At 38.2% G+C, this 22534-nt stretch overlaps 2 protein-coding genes across 3 annotated transcripts in view; one reads left to right on the top strand and one right to left on the bottom strand.

The window, feature by feature from the left end:
• CTPS2 (CTP synthase 2) overlaps positions 1 to 5627 on the bottom strand; it is a 63473-nt gene extending 57846 nt beyond the window's left edge. For both annotated transcript variants that reach the window (XM_051795037.1, XM_051795038.1), the window contains exons 1-4: positions 5414 to 5627; positions 3780 to 3987; positions 1290 to 1460; positions 909 to 1009 (exon numbers count right to left, since the gene is read on the bottom strand). In XM_051795037.1, coding sequence (XP_051650997.1) covers positions 909 to 1009; positions 1290 to 1460; positions 3780 to 3945 — 438 coding nt within the window. In that variant the 5' untranslated portion in view covers positions 3946 to 3987; positions 5414 to 5627. The remainder of the gene's footprint in view (positions 1 to 908; positions 1010 to 1289; positions 1461 to 3779; positions 3988 to 5413) is intronic.
• A 54-nt stretch (positions 5628 to 5681) lies between these two features.
• On the top strand, positions 5682 to 22200 carry SYAP1 (synapse associated protein 1). Its single transcript, XM_051795048.1, has 9 exons — positions 5682 to 5961; positions 8711 to 8829; positions 10746 to 10812; positions 12474 to 12547; positions 12864 to 13003; positions 15160 to 15305; positions 18416 to 18474; positions 19467 to 19614; positions 21191 to 22200. The coding sequence occupies exons 1-9, from the start codon at positions 5781 to 5783 to the stop codon at positions 21316 to 21318; spliced, it is 1062 nt and encodes a 353-aa protein (XP_051651008.1). The 5' UTR covers positions 5682 to 5780; the 3' UTR covers positions 21319 to 22200.
• The last annotated feature ends 334 nt before the right edge of the window (positions 22201 to 22534 follow it).

Here is a 22534-nt window from a genome sequence, read left to right as displayed (position 1 = left end):
TCACTCATTTCTGTTCTTGTGCAACTTCTGTATTTACCTTTTTCATATTTGTTTTAAATTAAATGTTTGACTCTCACTGTGCACATCATAAAAAAGATCTATAGTTATACTGGTGAGTATATTTGAATCAAGACAGATTCTTCTGCCTAAGAAATACTGAGCAATTCTGCTGCCCAGGTCATAAAGTTTATTGCACTATTGATTATGGTGGTCACTTCTGGTAGTAAATGTATGACATATTCTTCTGTCAAATTCTCAAGTATAATCTTTTCTGGTATTGTCTGCTGTAGTAGTAATACTAGCAATTAGTGTCTTTCCTCCTCTCAATGCCCTACTATGGGTGGGGGAAATTTGTTGTTTCCATTGTGCAGAACATCAGCAGGTTAAGTGATAAAAAGGTTGCTGCCAAAGGTCTTAAAGATAACACCAGAAAGTGGAAAACCAACTTACACATTATTTAAATCTATGCCTTTAAACGTGACCACAAGTAACAAGATGGACATTTGAATTCTTACGGAAAGCTAGAATGTTACTCCTATTGACCACGGGAGATTTCAAGTAATACACAAGTTTTCTCAATACTGTGAGCAGTATAAAGCTTCAGTCAAATGCCTGGATCTTGGAATAGGCACTTCACATTACAGTACCTGTCTGCTTTAATTCCATAAGTTAATAAACTCTTAAGCAGCTCAGTTTCAGCAGTATTCTAAAATGGATTTAGTCAAATGGAAGTTGTAGGGATAAGACCACACCTATCACTTTCAGAACCAAAGAATATAAAATGTGTCTTTACATTGCTGCTCTCCATAAAACTTCAGTCTGACCTTTACAGCATACGGAGCAAAGAGAAAGCAAGCTAGTATTTTATGTTCACTGCAGATATATAACCTAAAAAGTTCCATACTTGCCTCAATTACACAAATTTGTGGCTCCTGTCTGTCATCATCCACCGGAACTTTTGCCTGATTCATTACCCATTCCTGAACTGCATCAGTGATGTGTGGAACAACTACAAGACAAAATCAAAGAAGGTAAGCCTAGCTTACTGTAGGTTACTTTAATTTTTGCATGCAAAGGGGGAAAAATTAACAGCAAGTCAAGAGGAAACTGCTAGGTCCTTTCTCTATTCCTCCCTTCCTTGACCCCAGAACCCAAACGTTACAGGAATACGCCCATTTCTCTTGGAAGGGAGAAAGTAAGGTGGTGCAGCAAGGAGCAGCCTGTTCTAGCTGATCACTTCTTTTGTGAAGATTGAATGCACTAGTATCCGACAAAATTAAAAATATTACCTTGAACGGTTTTCCCCAGGTAATCACCATGTCTTTCTTTATTAATGACATGCTGATATATCTTTCCAGTGGTGATATTGTTATCTTTATAGAGATTGATGTCCAAAAATCTCTCATAATTTCCCAAATCCAAGTCAACTTCTCCACCATCATTCAATACAAAAACCTCACCTGAAAAAAGAAAGTGAAAACATACAGAAAAACAATTAAAAAATCAGAAATTATTAAACACTCAGCAGGAATACCACAAATGTCTTAAAATAGAAGAATTTTTCTTTTAAATGACAGAACAACACATCAATAAAGCACATACTGAAACCCAATTTATATTGCCATTCTGTGTGACTTAATATCCAAGTCATTAGTTTTACATCCAATGTCTGTCCCTCAGACACGTACAGTTTTGCAAATAAATTAAAGTTGTATTGCCAAAATATTTAAGTGACTTAGAAATATTTATCCAGCATTTCAATAGCACTACAATCCATCATCAGAAGGAAACAATCTCCAAGAATCATAAATCAGCAACAAAATATCAATTTACTTGTAGGAGACAAAACCTGTGTTTTTATAAGCAAGAATTATACATGTTCAAAGTGTTTCACCATAAATTCTTGTTTTTTGGATCTATTCTAGTGATTAAGGCATGGATCAGGAGTAAAGTTATGATGAATGTTTCTTCAAACATGATCGCTGTTTCTTATTCAGTTGCTCCATCCTGTGTATTTGGTTCACTGTGTCCACAGCGAGAGTTATTTCTGACACTGAAAAAACTAAAGTATCTTTAAGGTTCAGACTTTCCTTAGGCCTCTAAAGAGTCTCTAAATTCTGAATCTAGTCAACTTCTGAAGGAAGTAAAGGTGCTAGATCTTGAGGTAAGCCTGGAAAGGTCTTCAGAAAAACTGTAAAATATTTTGCCCAATGAAGCAATGGCCAAGGAAGTTACAGGACTAATGCACACACACATGCCCCCCCCCCAAAAAAAAAACCCCAACTAACCAGCCACCCATCCAAAATAAACCGAAACAACAACAAAACCCCTCAGTTCCCATGAAGGTATAATGTGGACTACAGAAATATATATTCCACCAAGGTACAACACTAAACTTCAATGAACAGCCTAACAAATCATCCCAATGTGTACAACAGAGTGGAAGATTTATGCCTGATTCTGTGAGGCACTTAGTATCTCCTCCATATTAAGTCATCATTTCAGCCAACAAATGATTTGAGCCAACAGATGTAGAGCAGAACCAACATTTCTCTTATGCAGGTCTTGGAAGAATAAAAAAAATACATTGTTAAAAAAACTCTTTAAATAACTGGAAATCGCTAAATTGAAGTTCTTTGACTCAATCATATTTCTGTCAAAATGTTAACAGAAGAGGATCCCCATTCTGGTGTGTGTGAATTTCCATGTACTACCCAGCAAGCCAGTTTTTCTTCATGAGCAGTAAGAAACTCTTAAGTGAAGAAAGGAATTATATGCCATAGTGTCCCCTCTCCTCTGTACCTGATCCAAGGAAGGAATACATACATCCTCACAATCTCAAGTCATCGCAGGAGTTTTAACACCTGCTCAACTGCCTAAGTAACACCAGATATGCTCCTGAAAGTGCAGAACTACTGCATTAGTTAAATTTTGCTTTTTGAGAGAGGTCTGACAAGCTGTGCTTTTCCTCCACTTAAAAAGCAAAGTGGTCTTTTTTCATTTCAGGAGATATACATATTTATCTTCAGTTTTAAAAATTTTGGTCTGGACTAAAAGTAAGCAAATAAAGTTCAAAAATAACAATAATTAGAAATGTCTATTGGCTGAAGGTACTTCGAAAACCATTGCTTTTAATAAATGTATAAGTAAAAAGCCACACAGCTGAAGGAACATTCAACATTTTAAATGCATGTCAGACTGTCTTGTAGCTCATCAGCAACACAGTCAATACAACCAAGGTGGCTTAAACAGCTAACCAACCAAACTAAGCATCTACTTGAAAATTCTATCATTACCTGGCTCTCTAAGCTTCACTGATGTTTTTGACTAGATCCTCTCTGACTAAAATGAGAACTTAGGCTAATTCTTATGAAGGCACTTACACTAGAAGGCACTGACATCCAGAGAACAGAATTCACAACTAACTGTTGAGGACTTAAGTTTCAAATAAGTTTTATAGCACTATTTAATTTTTTTTTAATCAAGTTGAGCTGAACATAGCATTAACTGAACAAGGCTTTCAGCTAGGATTTTCCCATTAAGGTGGTATTTTATAGAAAGGAAGCATCTGCTCATAATAGTACCTTCAACAAACAGGCTTCTGCCTCTTTACTTAGAGCAGACAATGAGCTTCAGAACATATAGTAAGCAATAAACTTGCAAAACAATTCTAAAATGACTAATAAGTACCATACTACTGGCTTTTAAAAAACAAAACCAAAACACATTACTGTGAATACATATATTCATGCAAAAGGGAGCAGCACCAATCTTCATACCATGTTCGTATGGCGAAAAGGTTCCAGCATCTATGTTTATGTAAGGATCAATTTTGATTGCAGTGACACGTAGACCACATGATTTCAGAATGGTGCCAATGCTGCTTGCAATGATCCCTTTGCCAATGCCTGAGATGACACCACCAGTCACCAGGATGTACTTCATCGGAAAATCAGCACACACACACAAAGACCTTGACCTGGAAACCTAAAACAAAGATGTACCTATGATTAATGCAATTTCATGTCAGGGAAGAACACAGACTCAGTCTACAAAGAATCAAAGTTGAAATGACCTATGACCATTTTGGAATCTGGGAGCAGGATTCACCTCCCCCAGCCTATACACCAATACATAAGCTAAGCATCTATGTTGTCCCAAAACAGGTTCAGTGCACAAGAGGCTGACCCACATGCAGAGTCGCTGTATTTTAATTATTTCCCGTTCTGTGCAGAAAGGGGTGCTGAGTGGCAAACCCTCAAAGCCAACAAGACCATTACCAATTCACGATTTATACTTTTTAGCAAACGAAAACACTAATGTTCATTGTCTACAAGTTACATTTCTCTACCCCACCTGAAACAGCATGGTGTGTGTATCTCTTCCACAATTGAATTCATATTCCATTCAGGCAGCTGTGGAGGTTAATCACTGGAACAATTTTTGAGCAATGACAGCATGGCTCACCACAGAGCAAAAACTCTAGGGTCAGGAAAATCTTTCCTTACTTAAGGACCCAGTTCATCCAAAACAGCACAAAACCGCATGGGACCTAATGGCACTCAGTATATATCAAAGCAGTACAGTTCTTCATCAGATGGTAGTAAGAAGCAGTCAGTGAATAAACATTGTATTTCTTCCTTTTACTATACTGAAATAGCATAAATAAGGCCTGGATCTTCAGGAGACAGAGTTCAAGAATGTATCAATGTTTGTTATCAATCCTCTTTCATTTATGGTAATAGGAATAAATAAACTACTATTTGCTTTTCAATATGGACAAAAGGAAGACCACAACCATTAAAAGTATTTAACTCGGGAGAAAAGGATGATCAGGAATTAACTTTCCCCTGCCATTTAATTTTAATTTGTAATTTTTCTAACAGCACAGATTTTACGATTTGGAGCCTACTACTTTCAGACTATTCCTTCACAACTCAGCTAATGCCCTTGTCACATTTCATGAACATCTAAGCCATTTTCAAAGCTCTTTTCAGGAAGAGGGGGGATAATTTTAATAACAAGTATAAATCTTGAGTACGTGCCAACTCAGAACTCTAAAACCTTGCTTACAGGAACCAAAATTAAAAGCTCGCTGTGATTTTAGGAAAAAAACCACGCGATTTCCCAGCAGCCTCAGGAAACGCGATGTTTACTCGCAATAGAAACAGAGAACTACGCGTGGTTTCGGAAGTCACTTGTAAAAGGAGTGGGAAGTAGGGGAGGGCGAGCTGAAAGCGTACACAGGAAGAGATCATTTCGCCGGGAACTGGCACATGAGTTACTCCGTCCAGCCTTATCCCCGGGAGCCGCCGTCTCCAGCCGGGATTTGCGGGCGCTGCATCCCGGAGGAGCCGCCCCGCGCTGAGCGCTCGGGGCTCCGCGGCCGAGCGGGGAGAAGCCTCCGACTTACGTGGGTGCCACAGGCGGGTGCTCCGACCGGGGCCCGGGGGCGACGACGAGGAACCGCCGCGGGGCCGCCGGACCGCAGCGAACCGCCGGGGGAGGCGCAGGGGAAGCGGGACGGGGCAGCGCCCAGCGCTCACGCCGCGGGCTCCCCGCGGGGCTCCCCGCGCGACAGCCGCGACACGCGCGACAGGTGCGGCGCGCTCCCGCCCCGCGCGCTCCGCTCCCGCCCCTTTCCCCGCTCCCGCCCCTTTCCCCGCTCTCGCTGCCGCTCCCGGCGGAAGTGGCGCACGCGGAAGGAGCGCGGAGCGGCCGCCCCGGTTTCCGCAGGGCAGCGCCGGGACCCCCGAGCGCGGCCGCCACCGCACCCAGAGATGTTGCGCGGCCTGGGCAGCTGGCTAGGGCTGGAGCGGGCCGGGGAGGAGCAGCTGCTGCCCGCCGGGAAGAGGAGCAGTCCTGAGGAAGAGGAGGAGGAGGCGGGTCCGGCCGCGCAGGAGCAGGGGGAGCTGCAGGAGGACTCGGAGGCGCTGCTCAGCCAGGCCAAGGGGCTCGGCAGTGAGTGTCCGGTGCTGCTCTGACATGTGAACAGAGTGAACGGCTGCGAACGTGCCTTTCGGTTGCCATTTCTTTCAGACTTGTTATTAAGGCAGCTGCGTTTCCTTAAGTATCTGTTCTGTTGGCACTGTGGGAAGCGGGCTCTGTATAGATAGAAATAAGTCTGTCTATATAGAATCAATGCACTTCATGAATTGGTGTGGGGAGTTGTGGGTTTTTTTCATAAGAAAATAATGAGGTTTGATGATTTTGTTGAACTCGTCTGTCATAGAATCATAGAATGATTTGGGTTGGAAGGGACCTTAAAGATCATCTCATTCCACGCCCCTTGCCATAGGCAAAGATACCCATCCACTACATCAGGTTGCTCAAAGCCCTGTCCAGACTGGCCCTGAACACTGCCAGGGATGGGGCAAAGCTGTAATTTGCTATAAGATCCCTGCTTTACTATAGATTCATAGATAAAATTAATCCAAAGTACCAATCTATACTCATTACCGAAGGGGTTTTTTAAATTGATGCTCTGAAATGCTGGATCAGTATAATCTGAGAGGTCAATCTGAGATGGTTCTTGACTGTGCTTTGTCTCGGGCAATCTGAACTGCAGCAGTTTTGCCTGGGGAGATTGATCAAATACTAGTCCTGTCCCATTGTGGTAAATTGATTCGAATCTGCTAATTGCTCTGGTTGTTCAGGAAGAAAAAAGTACTTTGAATTTCAGGGGAAGAATAAGTGTTGACTGTTACCAATATTAAAGTCCATCCCATAATTTACTCTGGAAGCAAAAATTTGGTTTAGTGATCCATGGGTTCATTGTCCGTGACACCAGGGTAGGTTGTGGTAGAAAAGCTTTTTTATAAAGATTTGGACATTGCTGTTTTAAGACTCTAGAAGCATCTGCACGGCTAACAAACAGGGTAGCTATGTAGAAAAGATGGCACATAAAGAATTTCCCTGGCACATAAAGCATTTTACTGGTAAAACCAAAGCCTTACAGATGTTATTTTTTGCTCATTATCATGCCATTATAAAAGTTATGAAAGTTTTGCCAGCGTGAACTAATGATAGCATTATTGCTACATACATGTTCTTAATACAGGTATAGATTTATAAGATGGAGGGTAACTTTTTTGGTCATTTGAAAGTGGAAGTGTTGTTTTCCACCACGAATTCTATTTTTCTAAGGCTAAGTGCCACCTCATAGTGAGGTTTTAGAAGTACCTTACTTCAAAAATATCTTTGCCCTTAATGAAAATAAAAAGTATTTTGCTCTTCAGCCCAGTTCCAGGACTGGCCAGAACTACTTTGTCCAACAACACCAGAATGTCACCAGAAAGCAAATGCACCTTTTGCACCTAACACAATTTTATATGGGAAAGTTTCCAGGGATACATGAAACAACCAATAAAAGCTGGTACGGAGTAAGCAATCCAGTAGGCTGCTGCTTCCTCTACTCTTGTAAGGGGAATAGTATATGTATTTATATTTAAAGTGTAGAACTTAAGCATCTTTTTGTATGTGAAGCATGTGATGAGTTGTAAAGCCATATAACAGATATGAAAGATGCTGGCAAGTACTTCAAGGATGTTTGGTTGCCACCATTCTGTGGCCTATAAACAGAAGTAACATATAAAAACCTGGCTTGCTTAAAGGCTGGCTAGACCTCTGCATATTTCAGTATTGATTTGGTGATATCATAGCAAAGACAATATTTTATACACCACAAAACCAGTCAGCTTTCCAAAGTAACTCATTCTACCAGCGACTAACAACTGTGTGTTAAAGGAACTCACTTTTTTTTTTTGCATGGTAAGACTATTTCTTACATTTCTAACCCATAAGGAAACTGGATGTTTTGAGAGGTCTTGAGAAGGAAGGTTCTTCTGTTTCTGAAGGTTTATGAAATACATCTTGCTGCTTGCAAGTTTGTTCTCCTTAATTAAAAACCAATAATACAGTGCAGATGCCCACACTACATAGTTCTTTCCCTGCCACCTCTCTTCACTTCAGCTAATACAAAAAATATGAGTCTTTGGGAATATTTGTCACTGCTGTTTTGACACTGAATATATTCAGAAAAATAAGTGAATAGGGCCATGGTGCTTTCCATAGAGATAAAGAGAGGAAAACAATGCAAAATAGGTAAGGGCAAACATCAAGAGCAAGCTTGTATGTTAGGATTTCTGAAGGAATATCAAGTGTTACTTGCATGAAATTTTTCATGGACTTTCTGCTTCGCTTTATGAGATTTTATTGTGCATTTTGGTTTTCTTTTTAAAATATATATATAATTATTAATATAAAATTATATATTATAAAATTATTATTATATACAATAATATGTGCTGTTTTAATACTGTGGCTAAGTTAATTTATTGCTTCATGTCTCTGAAATGCTTATATGAAATCGGGAAAGACCCATTGCTTCAAAAAATTCATTGGAAAACAGTATTTAAAAGACCAGTAGGAATGTTTGATTTAGTAAACAAGGTTCACGTATGAAAGTTTGATTTACAAAATGTTGTGATCGAGCATAGAGTTTGATCATCATCATTAAAGAATATATACTAGAAAAGGATAAATAGAATTTTAGGAGTTCTTTGTAGGTCAGAAGCTGGGTTAAGTTATTTTGAAAGAAACTTTTAAGTAGGTATGCAAATGTCTAAAGAGAAGGAAAAATAAATCTAGTAAAAGAACTGGATGTAAAGAGATCTTTTCTCAGGTCTTTCTTTTTTTTTCTCTGTGAAAGGTTACCTCTTCAATTTTGCCACTGCTGCTACAAAAAAGATATCCGAATCCGTTGCTGAAACAGCACAGACAATAAAGAAGTCTGTAGAAGAAGGAAAAATTGACAGTATCATTGATAAGGTATTTTATTTCTAGGTACCTTTCTGAAAAATCTGTTTGCTTACTGTTGTTATAACATGTGGCAAATCTGGCATGTGATAACCTTTCTTTAAGCTGTCTTAAGATATTATGTATTTCAAAAGATACTGTGCATCTTCTGTCATGATGAATGATGTGATTGAAATGTTTAGTCATGGTAGACCTGCCAAAAAATGGTCACCCTGCTTTACTCAGTACTGCACCTGTGTTCCATTCCTTCAGGATGTTCATATACTGGAGACACACCAAAAAAAAATATGGAAAATGCTGACTGTGCATATTCCTGCATGACATGTAGGAGGAAGGGCTGGAAGAATTTGAGACAAGCAGTTGGGGGAATGTCTGTCTAGAGATGTGTGGGCTGAGTTTTTCCCCCCCCAGTTTATTTAGTTGGAAGAAGAAATGCTGTAGCTTGCATCTTAAGTGCATCTCTGAAGCAAGAGTCAGAATTAGCTCAGTGGCTATTAAATCCTAAAACCCGAGAGCTATACAGGTACAGTTTCAGAAGAGCCAGTGAGCTCATGAAACACCTTGCTGTTGTCCTGTTCTTTTACCCACCCTGACCCTGCCACTTATCTCTTGCCCTCTGTGTTCGTGGCTGCCAGCTCCAGTTAACTTCTGCCAGCGAGTGTTCTTCCAGTGCTTTAAGTCACAAACTTGGCAAAAGGGGGAAAAAAAGGCAATAAGTGCTGTGTAGTGTTCTGTGTTTGTTACTGAGGGTAGCTTGGAAAGGGAACTGGCCAAAACCAATGCAGCTGCAGTAGGACTGTGCCTCCACGAGTGTCTGAGGGGAGATGCAGCCAGATCCCTCTTCCTGCTCCTGTCTCTGACAGCCCTTCAGGGGAATTACAATGTTGCCTTTTTTTTTATTTTTTTAATACGATGAAATTCAATTTCTTGATGTAATTAGTGTTCATGTTGTCTTCCAAATAAATCATCAAATGACACTTCTGAATTTCTATTACGATCACATTTTGTTTTCAGATTTCGTTGACCACAGTCTGCAGTATATTAGAGTCTAATGTACTTTTGATCCACATAATAAAGAAAAAATCAAGTAAGAAGGTTATCTGTTAATTTAATACTGAGTTGTTGAAGGAAAAAGAATTATAGGAATTTATCAGGATTTAGCTTGAAGACTTGTGTGCTTTTTGGGAGCTTTTTAAGCCATAGATCTCACTGCATAAAATTTGTATTTTGCGAGTGGTTTAAATATTCGTTTCTAGCTTTATGGTTTTTTGCCTCTGCTTTCAACTACAGCACATTTGCATTGTTACTTCTAGATTATGGCATGCCATATTCTGAGACCATTCTCCAATTTTTAATTCTAAATTCAATATAGGATATTTCTGAATGTAATTTTTTTAATGAAAATTCGTCAACAACATAAATGGAGAAGTTATTTCAGCTAAGAAGACATTCTGAAAATTCTGCTTTACAATTTTGCAAGTCCAATTTACTGCAATGGATGTATTTCTTAGGCAACTCTTGAAACTTACTGTAAGGCCAAGGGTATCTTTAGGTGTTTAATGCTTTAAAACATGCTTAAAGAAGTCAAAACAGTCTGTGTTGTCCATATTTGATATGATAAGGCAGTAAGTGCATATGCATAGTATGCCAGTGTTCAAATTATCAGCTAGTCTTTTTTCCTTGTCCTCCTAATTTGATAAAACTATAATTTTGAAAGCATACACAATAGTTATAACTTCTTAAATGCAAAATCAAATGTTTCGGTAAAGGGAAATGTATGATTGACATGAAACACCTTCACCTTACAAAAAGGGCTACCACAGATATAAGAATACGGTTCTGCACTGTATTTGAAAGCACTCGCTGAGTGAACATGAAACAAGGGGAGTGAATTTTTTTTTAATTGTGGTTCCCTAATTTTTTTTTAGACAATTATTGGAGATTTTCAGAAGGAACAGAAAAAATTTGTCCAAGAGCAGCAAACCAAAAAATCAGGTAACGTATGCTTTTTTTCTTAGTGCCTAACATCACATAAGTGAAAACCTGGTGGAAGCTGTGTAGTTGAGGTACATCTAAAACTAATCTATCAAAGCTCTGTTTAATGAAACATGTTATGGCACAACTTAATGCATATTGTGCAATAGGAAGATGATATTTTTAAGTGAGGTTAGTATTACATTATCTTGCCTTTTTAACCAAATTCAGCTTTATGAAATTACCTCAAAGATCACTGTGCTAATGCAGAGCTGATCTCTTGCTGCTGTTTTGAGTCTTAAACCTGTGTATTTATTGAAAACTGGCATGCTGATTTCTTCTGAGCTTTAGCAATAATGTCACATTTTCATAATGAAATTAAAAACATAGGTTAGGGTTTGCACTATAGTATTTAATTAGTTTTGCTTTAGGAGTTACTCTGCTTACATTAAAGACATAATTGCTCTTTTGCTTTCCCATAAATCATTTGCTTTGTAATTATCTGTGATCTAAATTCTTTAAGTTATCCACCCATATACTATTAACATCAGTGGATCTATTCAAGACTTTAAAATAAGCACACTTGTTTTTTCACATCGAGTTTCATCATTGACTTTTATCTATTTTAATGTCTCACCTGATTGCGGTAATTTCTGACAGTTTCAGTAATTAGTGACTCTATTGTTAATCTTTAAAATGAGCTGTTTTAAATGGCTTGTGATAAAATTTTTCGCGGTGTTTATAGTTAGTATGTTAGTCTGGTTTCTTCTTGCAAGATTGCTTATGTGATCTTGTTGTCTGTAATTCTTTTTGTCTCTGTTAGTAAACTTTGGCATCTCTTAATATATTTCTACAAGCTTTATGAAAATAGGTAGTTAGATTGGCCAAAGGAGGAGTAACAGATGACCTGACTGCAAGAAGCATTAGCATCAGAAGGGAATCCATGTGGGTGAAAGATCTTGCTGATATCAGGTGCACAGGCAAAGAAACATTGTTAGTTTAAGGGCACAAGAGTAATAAGTTAACTGTTACAGGTGCATCCTGTCGTCTATGTAGGCTGAATTTGCATTGACAGTGAAAAGATGAATAAATATCTATACATCTACAATAGTTTATTTTCCTCTCTATACAGCCTATTTTGGAAGTATCTACCTAAATATGTAAATCAGCTGAACTCGAGTGGGCTTATTCAGTGTATAACATGATGTAATCTATAACAAATTTATAATCTTTTTCTCCATTGTTAAAGAATTGGTGTCTTCTGGGTGTAAATTATTTTGCAAACTTAATTTAGACAAAGTTTACACATTCAGAGTGAATCAAGAAATGCTATTTGCAGACAGCTTAGCCGGTCATACAGCACTACTTCAGTAACTAAACTAAGAGGCACCAAGTTCTGACTGGTGCAAAGAAATCCCCACAGTTTTATTTTTACAACAACGGAAATCAGCAACTATTTAATTATTATTTTTTACCTCTGATAAGTAAGGATCCATTTCTACAGCTTCTCTCTCATGCTATAAACTTAATTTAAGAAAAAGGAACTATGAATAGGACTAATGGTATAACTCTGCTTATTTTTATGACACTATATGTTACTTTATGTAAGGTCTGTTTTGTTGTTTGGGGTTTTTTTTTTTCAAGTAATACTCATGGAATTATCTTCCTCCTCTCAATAACAGAAGCCGCAGTGCCTCCCTGGGTAGACAGCAATGAAGAAGAAACAATTCAACAACAAATATTGGCCTTATCAGCAGTAAGTATTTAATTTCCTGTAAGATTTGAAATCCTCTCTTTGAGAGATTAAAGCTTCTCTTTTTTTTTTTTAAGTGAGTTTGGTTGGCATTAAATTATGTATTTTCAATATACTTTTCAATATAATATATGTGTGTGACTGTGCTGATCGTGTGCAATAGTAAATAGTTCTATCAGTTTCGACTTGAGCCACAGCAGATCCTCGGTATAATTTTTATTTTTGTAAAGGTTTCACGTACTGCTTGTCTGATCTTGCATGTGAAATACGGTGTCCTTTGTCCAATATCAGTTAATGACCATAAATATGTTCTTCAAAGGACAAACGGAACTTTCTGCGGGATCCCCCAGCAGGTGTGCAGTTTAATTTTGACTTTGATCAAATGTACCCTGTTGCACTGGTGATGTTACAAGAAGATGAACTTCTCAATAGGATGAGGTTTGATCTCGTTCCCAAACAGTAAGTAATTTCTGCTGGTAACTATGTATCATCGTACTTTTAATGTTTCCGTAAATACCCGTAAATTACTCTTTGTTCTTTTCACTTCCTGCAATTCTTTGTGTTCTTCCGATGTATGTTTTTTATCTGCTAATGTCAAATGTGTGGAATACTGCATGTTCATGGAAGTTTAGCAGTTGGAGGAAAGAACAGAAGTACATCTATTACACCTTCAGAACCAGTAAGGACCTGTTAACTTAAGTATGGGAAAGGCCTTCAATTTTTCCATGTCCGATGTGCTAAATTAAAATTATTTTTTTTCCCCCAAACAAAGGTAAATGCAACAACAAAAATGTTCAGATCTGTTGGTGTAACTGACACCCCAAAAAGGTGGTTACAGATAGTCAGAGACCCCACTGGAGAAATGGTAAAAGAATATGTCACAAAGTGGCAGCAGTGCAAGCAAGAAAAGCTGGGTTCGAATAGGCAATGGGAAAAGCTCTGCGTTGAACTGCCTTCCTTCTAGTGGACCTAACTAAAAGATCCAAAGGTCTTTGTCCGAGCAGTTACGGCCTTCTTGGTCACAGCTTTATTCCCTAACTGTTCTTCCTTGTCCAGTCCCAGACTCTGCTCCTAAAGCTCGTTTCAAAAGTCAACATTATTTTGAAGTGGGAGTTCTCAACACTAGTCTCCTTGTCTAAGGATGAAAACAGAAAACATCTTTCTTTGTGACCTTTTCTGTTTCACATTTCCACCTTTTATAAACCACCTTAGCTCCGCCTTCTATTTACCTTTTCCCTGCTTTCAGTCCTGAAGATCTGCCCATATTCTAGATGTTCATCAGATCTGTCTCTGATGCTCTGTCTCCAGCCTCTGGTCATGCTGTCCTTGCCTGTTCTACCACATTGCTTAAGAGTTTTTTTCCCCCTGTTCTTAGTCTCAGTGGTCATCTCTCTTCCTCTCTCTTCCTCTCTCTTCCTCTCTCTTCCTCTCTCTTCCTCTCTCTTCCTCTCTCTTCCTCTCTCTTCCTCTCTCTTCCTCTCTCTTCCTCTCTCTTCCTCTCTCTCCCTCTCTCTCCCTCTCTCTCCCTCTCTCTCCCTCTCTCTCCCTCTCTCTCCCTCTCTCTCCCTCTCTCTCCCTCTCTCTCCCTCTCTCTCCCTCTCTCTCCCTCTCTCTCCCTCTCTCTCCCTCTCTCTCCCTCTCTCTCCCTCTCTCTCCCTCTCTCTCCCTCTCTCTCCCTCTCTCTCCCTCTCTCTCCCTCTCTCTCCCTCTCTCTCCCTCTCTCTCCCTCTCTCTCCCTCTCTCTCCCTCTCTCTCCCTCTCTCTCCCTCTCTCTCCCTCTCTCTCCCTCTCTCTCCCTCTCTCTCCCTCTCTCTCCCTCTCTCTCCCTCTCTCTCCCTCTCTCTCCCTCTCTCTCCCTCTCTCTCTCTCCCTCTCTCTCCCTCTCTCTCTCTCCCTCTCTCTCCCTCTCTCTCTCTCCCTCTCTCTCCCTCTCTCTCCCTCTCTTAACCTACATACTTTCCTCCCCACAGGTCATACCATTTCTGCCTTTTCTTGCCTCTGGGTTAAAGCTGGGTCTTTTCTTTCTTGCTGGAGTGATTTCAGAGGGAAATATTACCTGAAATATGGGATAGTTTCCCACTTATCAAAGCTGGTCATTTCTGGGATGTCAGTTTCTAGTTACTAAAGGTTACTGAAAGACTTACAGCTAAGTGAAATAGTTCTGCTATCAAAGGTGTTCCAGTTCCACCTGATGTCTAGGGAAGATGTAGATGAATATAGTTTGACAACAACAGAATGTTGAGTTTAGAGAGGAAATAAAGAGAACAGGGTTGTTTGGCTTGTTGGGTTAGTTTACATAATTTGTCAAGAGAGATGGAATAGCACAACATTTTTCCATACTATGTGTTGCTGCATGCTGTTAAGTTTTTTCTAAAGTCGTGACATTATTATTATATGTTCGAGTCCATTGCAACTGCCTTGTAAGGGATCAAGAAATTCTACAATGATGGATTTTTTAAAATGTGTTAATATCACAAATTCCTTTTTTAAGTTTTTACTTAAATAGCAGCTATGTCTACTCCTTCTCTCTGCATATTTTGTTTTATTTCATTGCTAGATGGTAAAAGGAACCATATTTCCAAGTGCAGTAATCAAAATCTATTTCTTCTCTCTAGCGTAAAGGAGGAGGTGTTTTGGAGAAATTATTTCTACAGGGTGTCCTTAATTAAACAGTCTGCACAACTCACTGCACTTGCAGCTCAACAGCAAGCAGTAGGAAAAGAAGAGAGCAAAGGCAGAGAAGAGGATAGTGAACTGAAAGGTACTGGAAACATTTGTTTTAGCAAGCTCATTAACTTACTGTCATGCATGCTCACTGAATACATCAGATGCCATCAAATTTTTATCCTGGATTTCCTATTAAATCAGGGCTTCTCTCACAGTACTTGGTGTGTTTGTGTAGCATGGGGAAGAAGAAGCTCCTAGTGCTTTCAAGCTGTTTTCCAGCTTCAGCTAACTGTGTCAGAGGAATGGAAATCTCAAGAGGAGAAACGCTGTACTTGGCTTATAACAGCTCATGACCACTAGTGGTCTCAGGTGTGCTTTTTTTGACTTGATTCACTTGGTCAGACAACTAGCCAACCCAGCCAGCTGGCATATAGTTTGCTCTTGGCTTTTGCTTATCCCTCAGACCAAACAAATTAGCGAGCGATACAGAGGTAGAATTTCGGTGGTGGTGGAGGCAGAGACATGCAGGGTGTGGAAAGGCCCACAATGTATTACAGAAATGGGAAAAAACAGGGACCAGGAGGTTACCTGGGATTCAGTCTTGAGATGAAAAAGCCACTTCAACATAGATGTCTTTAGTTACATTGCTCATTTTATACTGATGATTCTTACTGACCCTCTTATGAACCACTGTGCCTCTTTATCTGCATGCAAACAAGTTCTGCGAGCAGGAATATAAGCAGCTTAAAGAGTAGAAAGCAGTTAGTGGCAAAGATGCAAAAGATAACCAGTAGTTCATTAAATCTTAGCTTAAGTTAAGGTGGGCTCACCACCTCTGGTAAGACACTTGAAGATTCTTGGCAGGCTGGGCAGAAATTGGGCAGGAGAAAGCTTTTGCTGCACCTTGGAACAGATTCTCATATCCCCAGTATGAATAAATTGTTGTCATCCATGAAATCCATTAATACTCATGTCCTGTCATGTGGACATGCTGGCCTGACTGACAGCCAGCTGATCACTGCCAAGTTGACTTCTTTTTCGCCCCTTTCAAATACAATAGCTTTCGTAGTATTTTTCCTCTTGAGTCCTTGCACTGCCAATGGTCCCATCTTTCTGCTCCTACCTCAGTTTCTAATGTCTCCTTCCTTATTTTTTTTACAGGCTTTCTCACAGGTCTTTTGCACAGCTTACTAATTTTCTGCATTGTTTGAGCTAGGATTAGTCAGCTGGGCCTTGGCTTCTTGGACACTGGCAGCTGCGCCTTGGGATGAAGGGGAGGTTACAAATGGAATTTCAGAGCTGGTCTTGTATATTGCATGGAAGATACCTTTTTGAAAAGGACTGTAGTGGCTTCCTCAAGCTTTTGTGTGTGTGCGTGCGCCTTTGTTGTCAGTTTTTCTCATCTGTTTCTCATAGGTTCTGTTTGGAGTGTGCCTGTGTCAGCCTAGGCAAGGTCCCCATCTAGAGTGAAAAAAGTAGTTTTCTCTGAGTTAATATCCAAGAGCACTGACAAGACAGGCTATTCCAGCATCTACTGCAAACCAAGAGGCACCAATTCCCATTTCTTTTATTCAGGACAGTGGTCTGCTGTCCAAAACTATAGGTGTTTTAATTGAAGTGTCTCAACTCTACAGGAGAGATGGCATCTGACCCTGTTGATCAACAAAAATGTAATGTTTGAGTCATCCAAACCCTTAGAAATTGCCAGTCAAAGTGAAAGTTGCTAGATTCTAGTAAAATTTCCATTGTGACTAAACCAAAACGTATCTTCAGTTTAAAATAACCCAAACCACTGTCTTTTGGCCTGTTGTGGCTCTCATACAGTTTAGACCACCATACAGTGTAAGACATGCAAATAGATTTACTGTCATAATGACTACATTCTGTAATGGAAAAGATACATATACTAGTCTGCAGTAAATACATGTTTTGTTTCATTCAGAAATTGCATAGATTTGGGAAGCTCTGAATCATCCATGTTATTTTTGGCTTAAGTAACCTTTTTGAAGGTTGGTTTCCCTAATCAGAGGCTAAAACTGGAAGTAATTGCCTGTTGGTAATTCTTCGTAACGTTCAGTGTTTCTTCTTAAAGCTGACTGTCTATAAAATAGAATTGTTAGCCTTCCATTTTTATGTCTCTCTGTCTCCTCCTTGGCTGCTCTTTTCAGAAAGTTAAATTGGCGTGGTTGATGTGAAAGGAAAAAAAAGAAACAAATGGAACATGTTCCACATTGTAGTGTAAGAGAGAGGATGGGACAGAGCAGTGGGCATTGGGTAGATGAGCTGTAAAAGCAGTGATAGCTACCAATTGGGAAATTATTTTAATTAAAACTGATCTTAATCTTAAAAACTAAACATAAAGAAATTCCCTGTTCTGAAATTGCTGAGTTAGCAGGAGGGGTCCACCTGGGCACACGGCAGGAAGCAGAGCTGTGAGCTCAGAGCTGCTTTGCATATTTAAACAAGCAGAACTGCTAAGCAAGCAGCCCATTGCTACCATAACTTGCCCTGTATGTTAATTGTTCTTGCAGCCACCTGGCTCTGTTTTGTAACTCTACCCTGATAGTTGCACAAGGAAGAAAGTTGGGGTGTTCCTTTACCTACCAGGAAGAAGATGTATCCTTGCTTGTAAACAGTCGTCTTCTAGCACCATGCTACTAAATACAGAATGCACAGCAAATTTTCTTAGGAAATTTGAACCAGCTTCTATGGTTTATGTTTTTCAATTACTTCCTTTGCCATGTCAGTAGTAGTAGTACCCAGCCAGGCGAGTTTGGGAACTTCTGTGGTAGACATTAACTGAATTTCATGACCAAGTCTACTTATTTGTAATTTGAAAGATATTGTGGCATGTGGTGCCATCTGTAAGTGTTTTATAGAAGACATTCTCTCAGATTCCCAACTGCTCCTATCTGCATGGTTTTTTGGATCCTTTTGAGTGTCAGAGGTGTTCCTGTCTTTTAACTTTGGAGTCATATTGAGGAAATGGTTTGCTAAATTTGCCTTAATTAAGAATAGTAAATTGCTTCTCTTCCATTTTGTTGTTTGAAATGCTTCACCTATGGTTGAATTCAGCCTTTAACCACCAGGATTCCTCAAATCTTAAAATGGAATATTTCCCTGTATATTTAATAGACATACAGATTAAATGATATTTTTACATATTTAAATGTAATCTACCTTTTTTTCTCTCCCCCTTGATAGAAACAGTACGACCGAAAACACCACCTGTTACAATAAAGCCTCAAATAAAATCTCAAGAGGTAAAAATGCTGGTATATTTTATCTGGTTTTTAATATGTGAAGCTGTTCCTTAGTAGGTAATTATGCATCCTTTTGAGTAAGTTTTGCTGTGAAACCATAATAATATAGTATCTGACAGTCCTAACCTGCTGCTCTTTTGCTGTGATGATAATTTTTAGCGTATAATCTTGAAACTGATTTTCATTAGAAGAAACAGTAATTTATCTGAAGAATGCTTTCATTAGTATCTTGCACGTTATAATAAGATATGTTTTTCCTCCCAAGAGTGACATTTCCAAAATGTTTAGAGTAGAAGGTTAGCATTGTATTTAGACATGAGGAGTACCTTCATAAAAATGTACTTATGTGCCATGTTCTCTCCAACTCTTCAGCAGTGGTCAGGCTGGAGTATAGGAAATCTAAATGATGCATTGCAATAGCAACATTGTTTTATTGCACTTTTACTTGATACTGCAGAAACCTGTACCACAGGCATGTAATGACCCTTGTTCATTTCTGGATTGTAAAATCTGTGCCAGAGAACACTCTTGGCAGAAGCAGAGCTGTGCATTCACTTGCCAATAGTATGCAGGGGACTAAATTAAGCTACAAAGATTTCAAAGAACAGTCCTCTCTTAATCTTATTCCTGTGTAGAAAACTGTTACTGAATTGTGGTCAAATTTTTAGTGTTAATCTTAGGTCCTGTTGTAAACTGCTTATGAATTTATTATTGTTTCTGAAGATTACAAAAACAGAATTAAAGTTGTTAAGCGAACACAAAAAGGCAGCCTAGGATGCAAAGCAGATCATTTTCAGTACAACTATCTAACGTTTTGTCTGTACAAAAATACTCAAAGAAAAGTATCCCATAAAGAAAAATAGTTGTCAGAAAAACGCGTTTGGTTTGTTTTTTGCTGATTCTATTTAAAAGCAGTCACATGAGTGGAAATATGTGTTGGTGACATTTCTTCCCCTTTCTGGATAAGTTTATACTAAACTGTCTTGCTGCAGGATGAGGAAGAGATTTCCACAAGTCCAGGAGTATCAGAATTTGTGAGCGATGCTTTTGATACCTGTAATCTGAATCAGGAAGACCTAAGAAAAGAAATGGAACAACTAGTGCTCGACAAAAAGAAAGAAGAGACTTCAGTAGTAGAAGGTAAAGCTATTATTACCTCTGTGTCTTAAGTAGAACAATTCTAGAAAAGGCTGATTTAAAAAAAAAAAAGTTGTAATTCAATTTAGAGAAGTAGATTTGTGACGGTTTTTTCAAAGTGTATGAAATGAGAATTTAGCAAATTTTTCAGAGTGTATGTAATGAGAGATTGCAGATATTAATTATAATTTTCACCACAATCAAACCATGTCTTACACAGAATGTTAGCTATGAGGGGTTTAAATCCAAAGCACCTAAGAAATTTTAGGTCGCTCTTCCATGAAAGTGAGTATGGGGCATTTTTTCCTGTGTATCTCCTCCTTTCCCTGCCTTCTCTTTCATTGGTTCTTATGTGTACAGTTTTTTGTTTCCTTTAAACTGACATCCTTGTAGGTACAGTACAGTATTTGGTAGTCAGGCTCTGTTTTCTTCTTGTGGTACCAGCTAAAAAGGCAGTATTTGCACCAGACTATGAGCTTGCAGAGGCCTCTGCTCTAAAAGGTTTAGAGGCATTTGGAACACTTAAAATTTAACAAATAGTTCTGAGAATGATGAGAAGAAATTAGGTGGAGCTTATACTTAAAATAATTCAGAAGAACTAATATTAGTGTAAAGAGCATAAAAAACAGTCTGTGATGATCGAACTCTGGCCATACACAATGAACAATTTACTATGAAGATGCTTGTATATGTAGATGCTTAAGAGGTAATTCACCACAATTTTCAGAATTCATTTTACAATGTGCTTTGGATGTTTCTGCATCATTGTTTTCTGAATTCTTTTTTTCCAATACGTAGCCAAGTTTGAGGAATTCTTATGAGTAAAATCAGATTCTTGCATCTATTTCTTTGATGAAAGTGTTTCAGTAAGTTATTAATTTGTTATTTGTTCAGAGAAATCTCAGCTGACCTTACTGACTTGGACTATGGAATTGCGTACCTTTGTATCTAGGCTGAAGTACTAACCAACATCAAACACCCATCTCCTCCCCCACACTCTTGCCTATGATAGGTAGAGCTAATTAAAACAGAGATTAATAACACTGTAATGCCTTCTGACTCATTTTTTGCCCTGAAGTATGAAATATGATTACCTTTAACCCTGATTAAATGAGCTTGCCTAGCTACAAATGCCAGTGAGAATACCTGCTTCTTTGTTTTAAATTAGGCACAGCATTTGATCTTATTTTTTTTCATAACAGCATATAAACACATTTATGAACTTCATATTTTATGGAGATTTAAAAGTGTAAACTTGATTCAGTTGATAGCAGACTGAAAGACTGTAGGAAATGATGTTGCAAAGGGATGCTTATAACAACTTAGCTATGTATTTGCTTTTTAGATCTTTATTATAGTATGCACATAGGAACATAGACTTATATATTACTTAATTCCTACTTGTGATCAATAAGAAGGTGAAATTTCTGATCTTGAAGTTTCTTTAGTTTTTAAGGAGAATTGTCAATAAAGTTTAGGAAATACAAGAGAGGTGCACTGCAAATTCATCTGCTTTTATAATAATAAGCAACATTATACATTATCAATTAAATTCTTACACATTATTTATCTCTTGTAGAAGAAACTGCTGATTGGGAAAAGGAATTACAACAAGAGCTTCAAGAGTATGAGGTGGTGACAGAATCGGAAAAGCGTGATGAAAACTGGGATAAAGAAATAGAAGAAATGCTGCAAGAAGAAAATTAAGCATTTTCACAAAATTACTATAACCCAAAGCTTTTTCTGAAGACTGACATGGATTTCTGCTTTCATATTTTGCTTACAGAAATATCTTCAAAAGACATAAAAGAATCTAAAATCATTATAATTCCATATGGGAATACAACTAGTATTTCTGTTCTTTATATGAGCAGTTTCTGAACTTCTATATTCTTCAAAAGAATAAAAGAGGAGGCAGACACTGCAAGTTATATGCCATAATTAAAAGTGATAACATTAATACATGAAGCAACAGTTCATGTTTTTAGGTGGTCAAGAAGCTCTTCAAAGAGATTTCTAAATACAAGAATCAATTTTTTTTTTGCCTACAGCCTTCTGTTTAGGATGTAAAAATGGGTGTTGTAAGTAACTTAGTCCTTGAAAACAATTCTCTCTTGACATTTGCACTCTGGTCCCTGTATAATCTGTAAATGTGTACTATTTTTGAGGTACCTGTAGCTGGTAGCTTTCATGTGTATTTAACTTCCTTAATGTATGTAGCCAATCAATTTGTAGAAAACTCTATTGAATCACTTTCAATGATTTGTTAAAAAATACTAATGCAGACTCCAAAAGAAGCTGATTATTTTTCAGTCAGGTGGCAAACATTTAAGTATTTAAATAAGGATAGAATTAGTAACTGCTTGAATTAAATTTGTTTTTGTTAAATCATCATATTAAGATATTGCCTTTCCCCACAGAGAGAAATAGCTTAATGCATTCTCTCTGCAGAAGGCTGTTATGTTTTTATTTAATTTTGCTGTCTGAGCTGAGAGCAAATTAAATGTTCCTCTTTAAGTGCTGAAACATTTATGTAAAAACTTTTGCTGGTTTGGACACCTTTATTAAATACTGTAGATATGTATAAAACTGTCTCTTTTATTTGGAAGGAGAGCAGAGTGAGAGGCAAGCATACTTCAGACTTACACAGATTTCAAAAATATACATTGTCACAGTGCTTAAGACGTGGAATTTAAATTAAAAAATAGGGGGTTTTCTCTAAAAGATTTTTGATTCTTCATAGGCATCTAGATGTTTCCCGTAGTTTTACCATTAAGTCAGTATCCTCATATGTATAAATGAAAATTTGATGTTCTATTTGTCATCTATTTCATAAACTTCTGTGACAAAACATTCATGAAATTCCAAATACAAAGGAAAATGGGTAAAATTAAGTAGGTTGGAGCCATTAAGCACAATTGAA

This window comes from Manacus candei, unplaced genomic scaffold (genome assembly GCF_025592945.1).
Source record: "Manacus candei isolate 608988 ecotype Guabito, Panama unplaced genomic scaffold, ASM2559294v1 h1tg000041l, whole genome shotgun sequence".
NCBI lineage: Eukaryota > Metazoa > Chordata > Aves > Passeriformes > Pipridae > Manacus > Manacus candei.
Note: the sequence above shows the minus strand (reverse complement) of the source record. Positions and strands in the feature narration are given on the sequence as shown.

Bases quoted from the DNA above. Each gene is read 5' to 3' on its own strand.
- SYAP1 (XM_051795048.1), top strand. From the start codon at position 5,781: ATGTTGCGCGGCCTGGGCAGCTGGCTAGGGCTGGAGCGGGCCGGGGAG. The intron at 12,548-12,863 runs GTAAGTATTTAA...TGTTCTTCAAAG, and splicing joins AAATATTGGCCTTATCAGCA to GACAAACGGAACTTTCTGCG. The intron at 15,306-18,415 runs GTACTGGAAACA...CCCCCTTGATAG, and splicing joins AGAGGATAGTGAACTGAAAG to AAACAGTACGACCGAAAACA.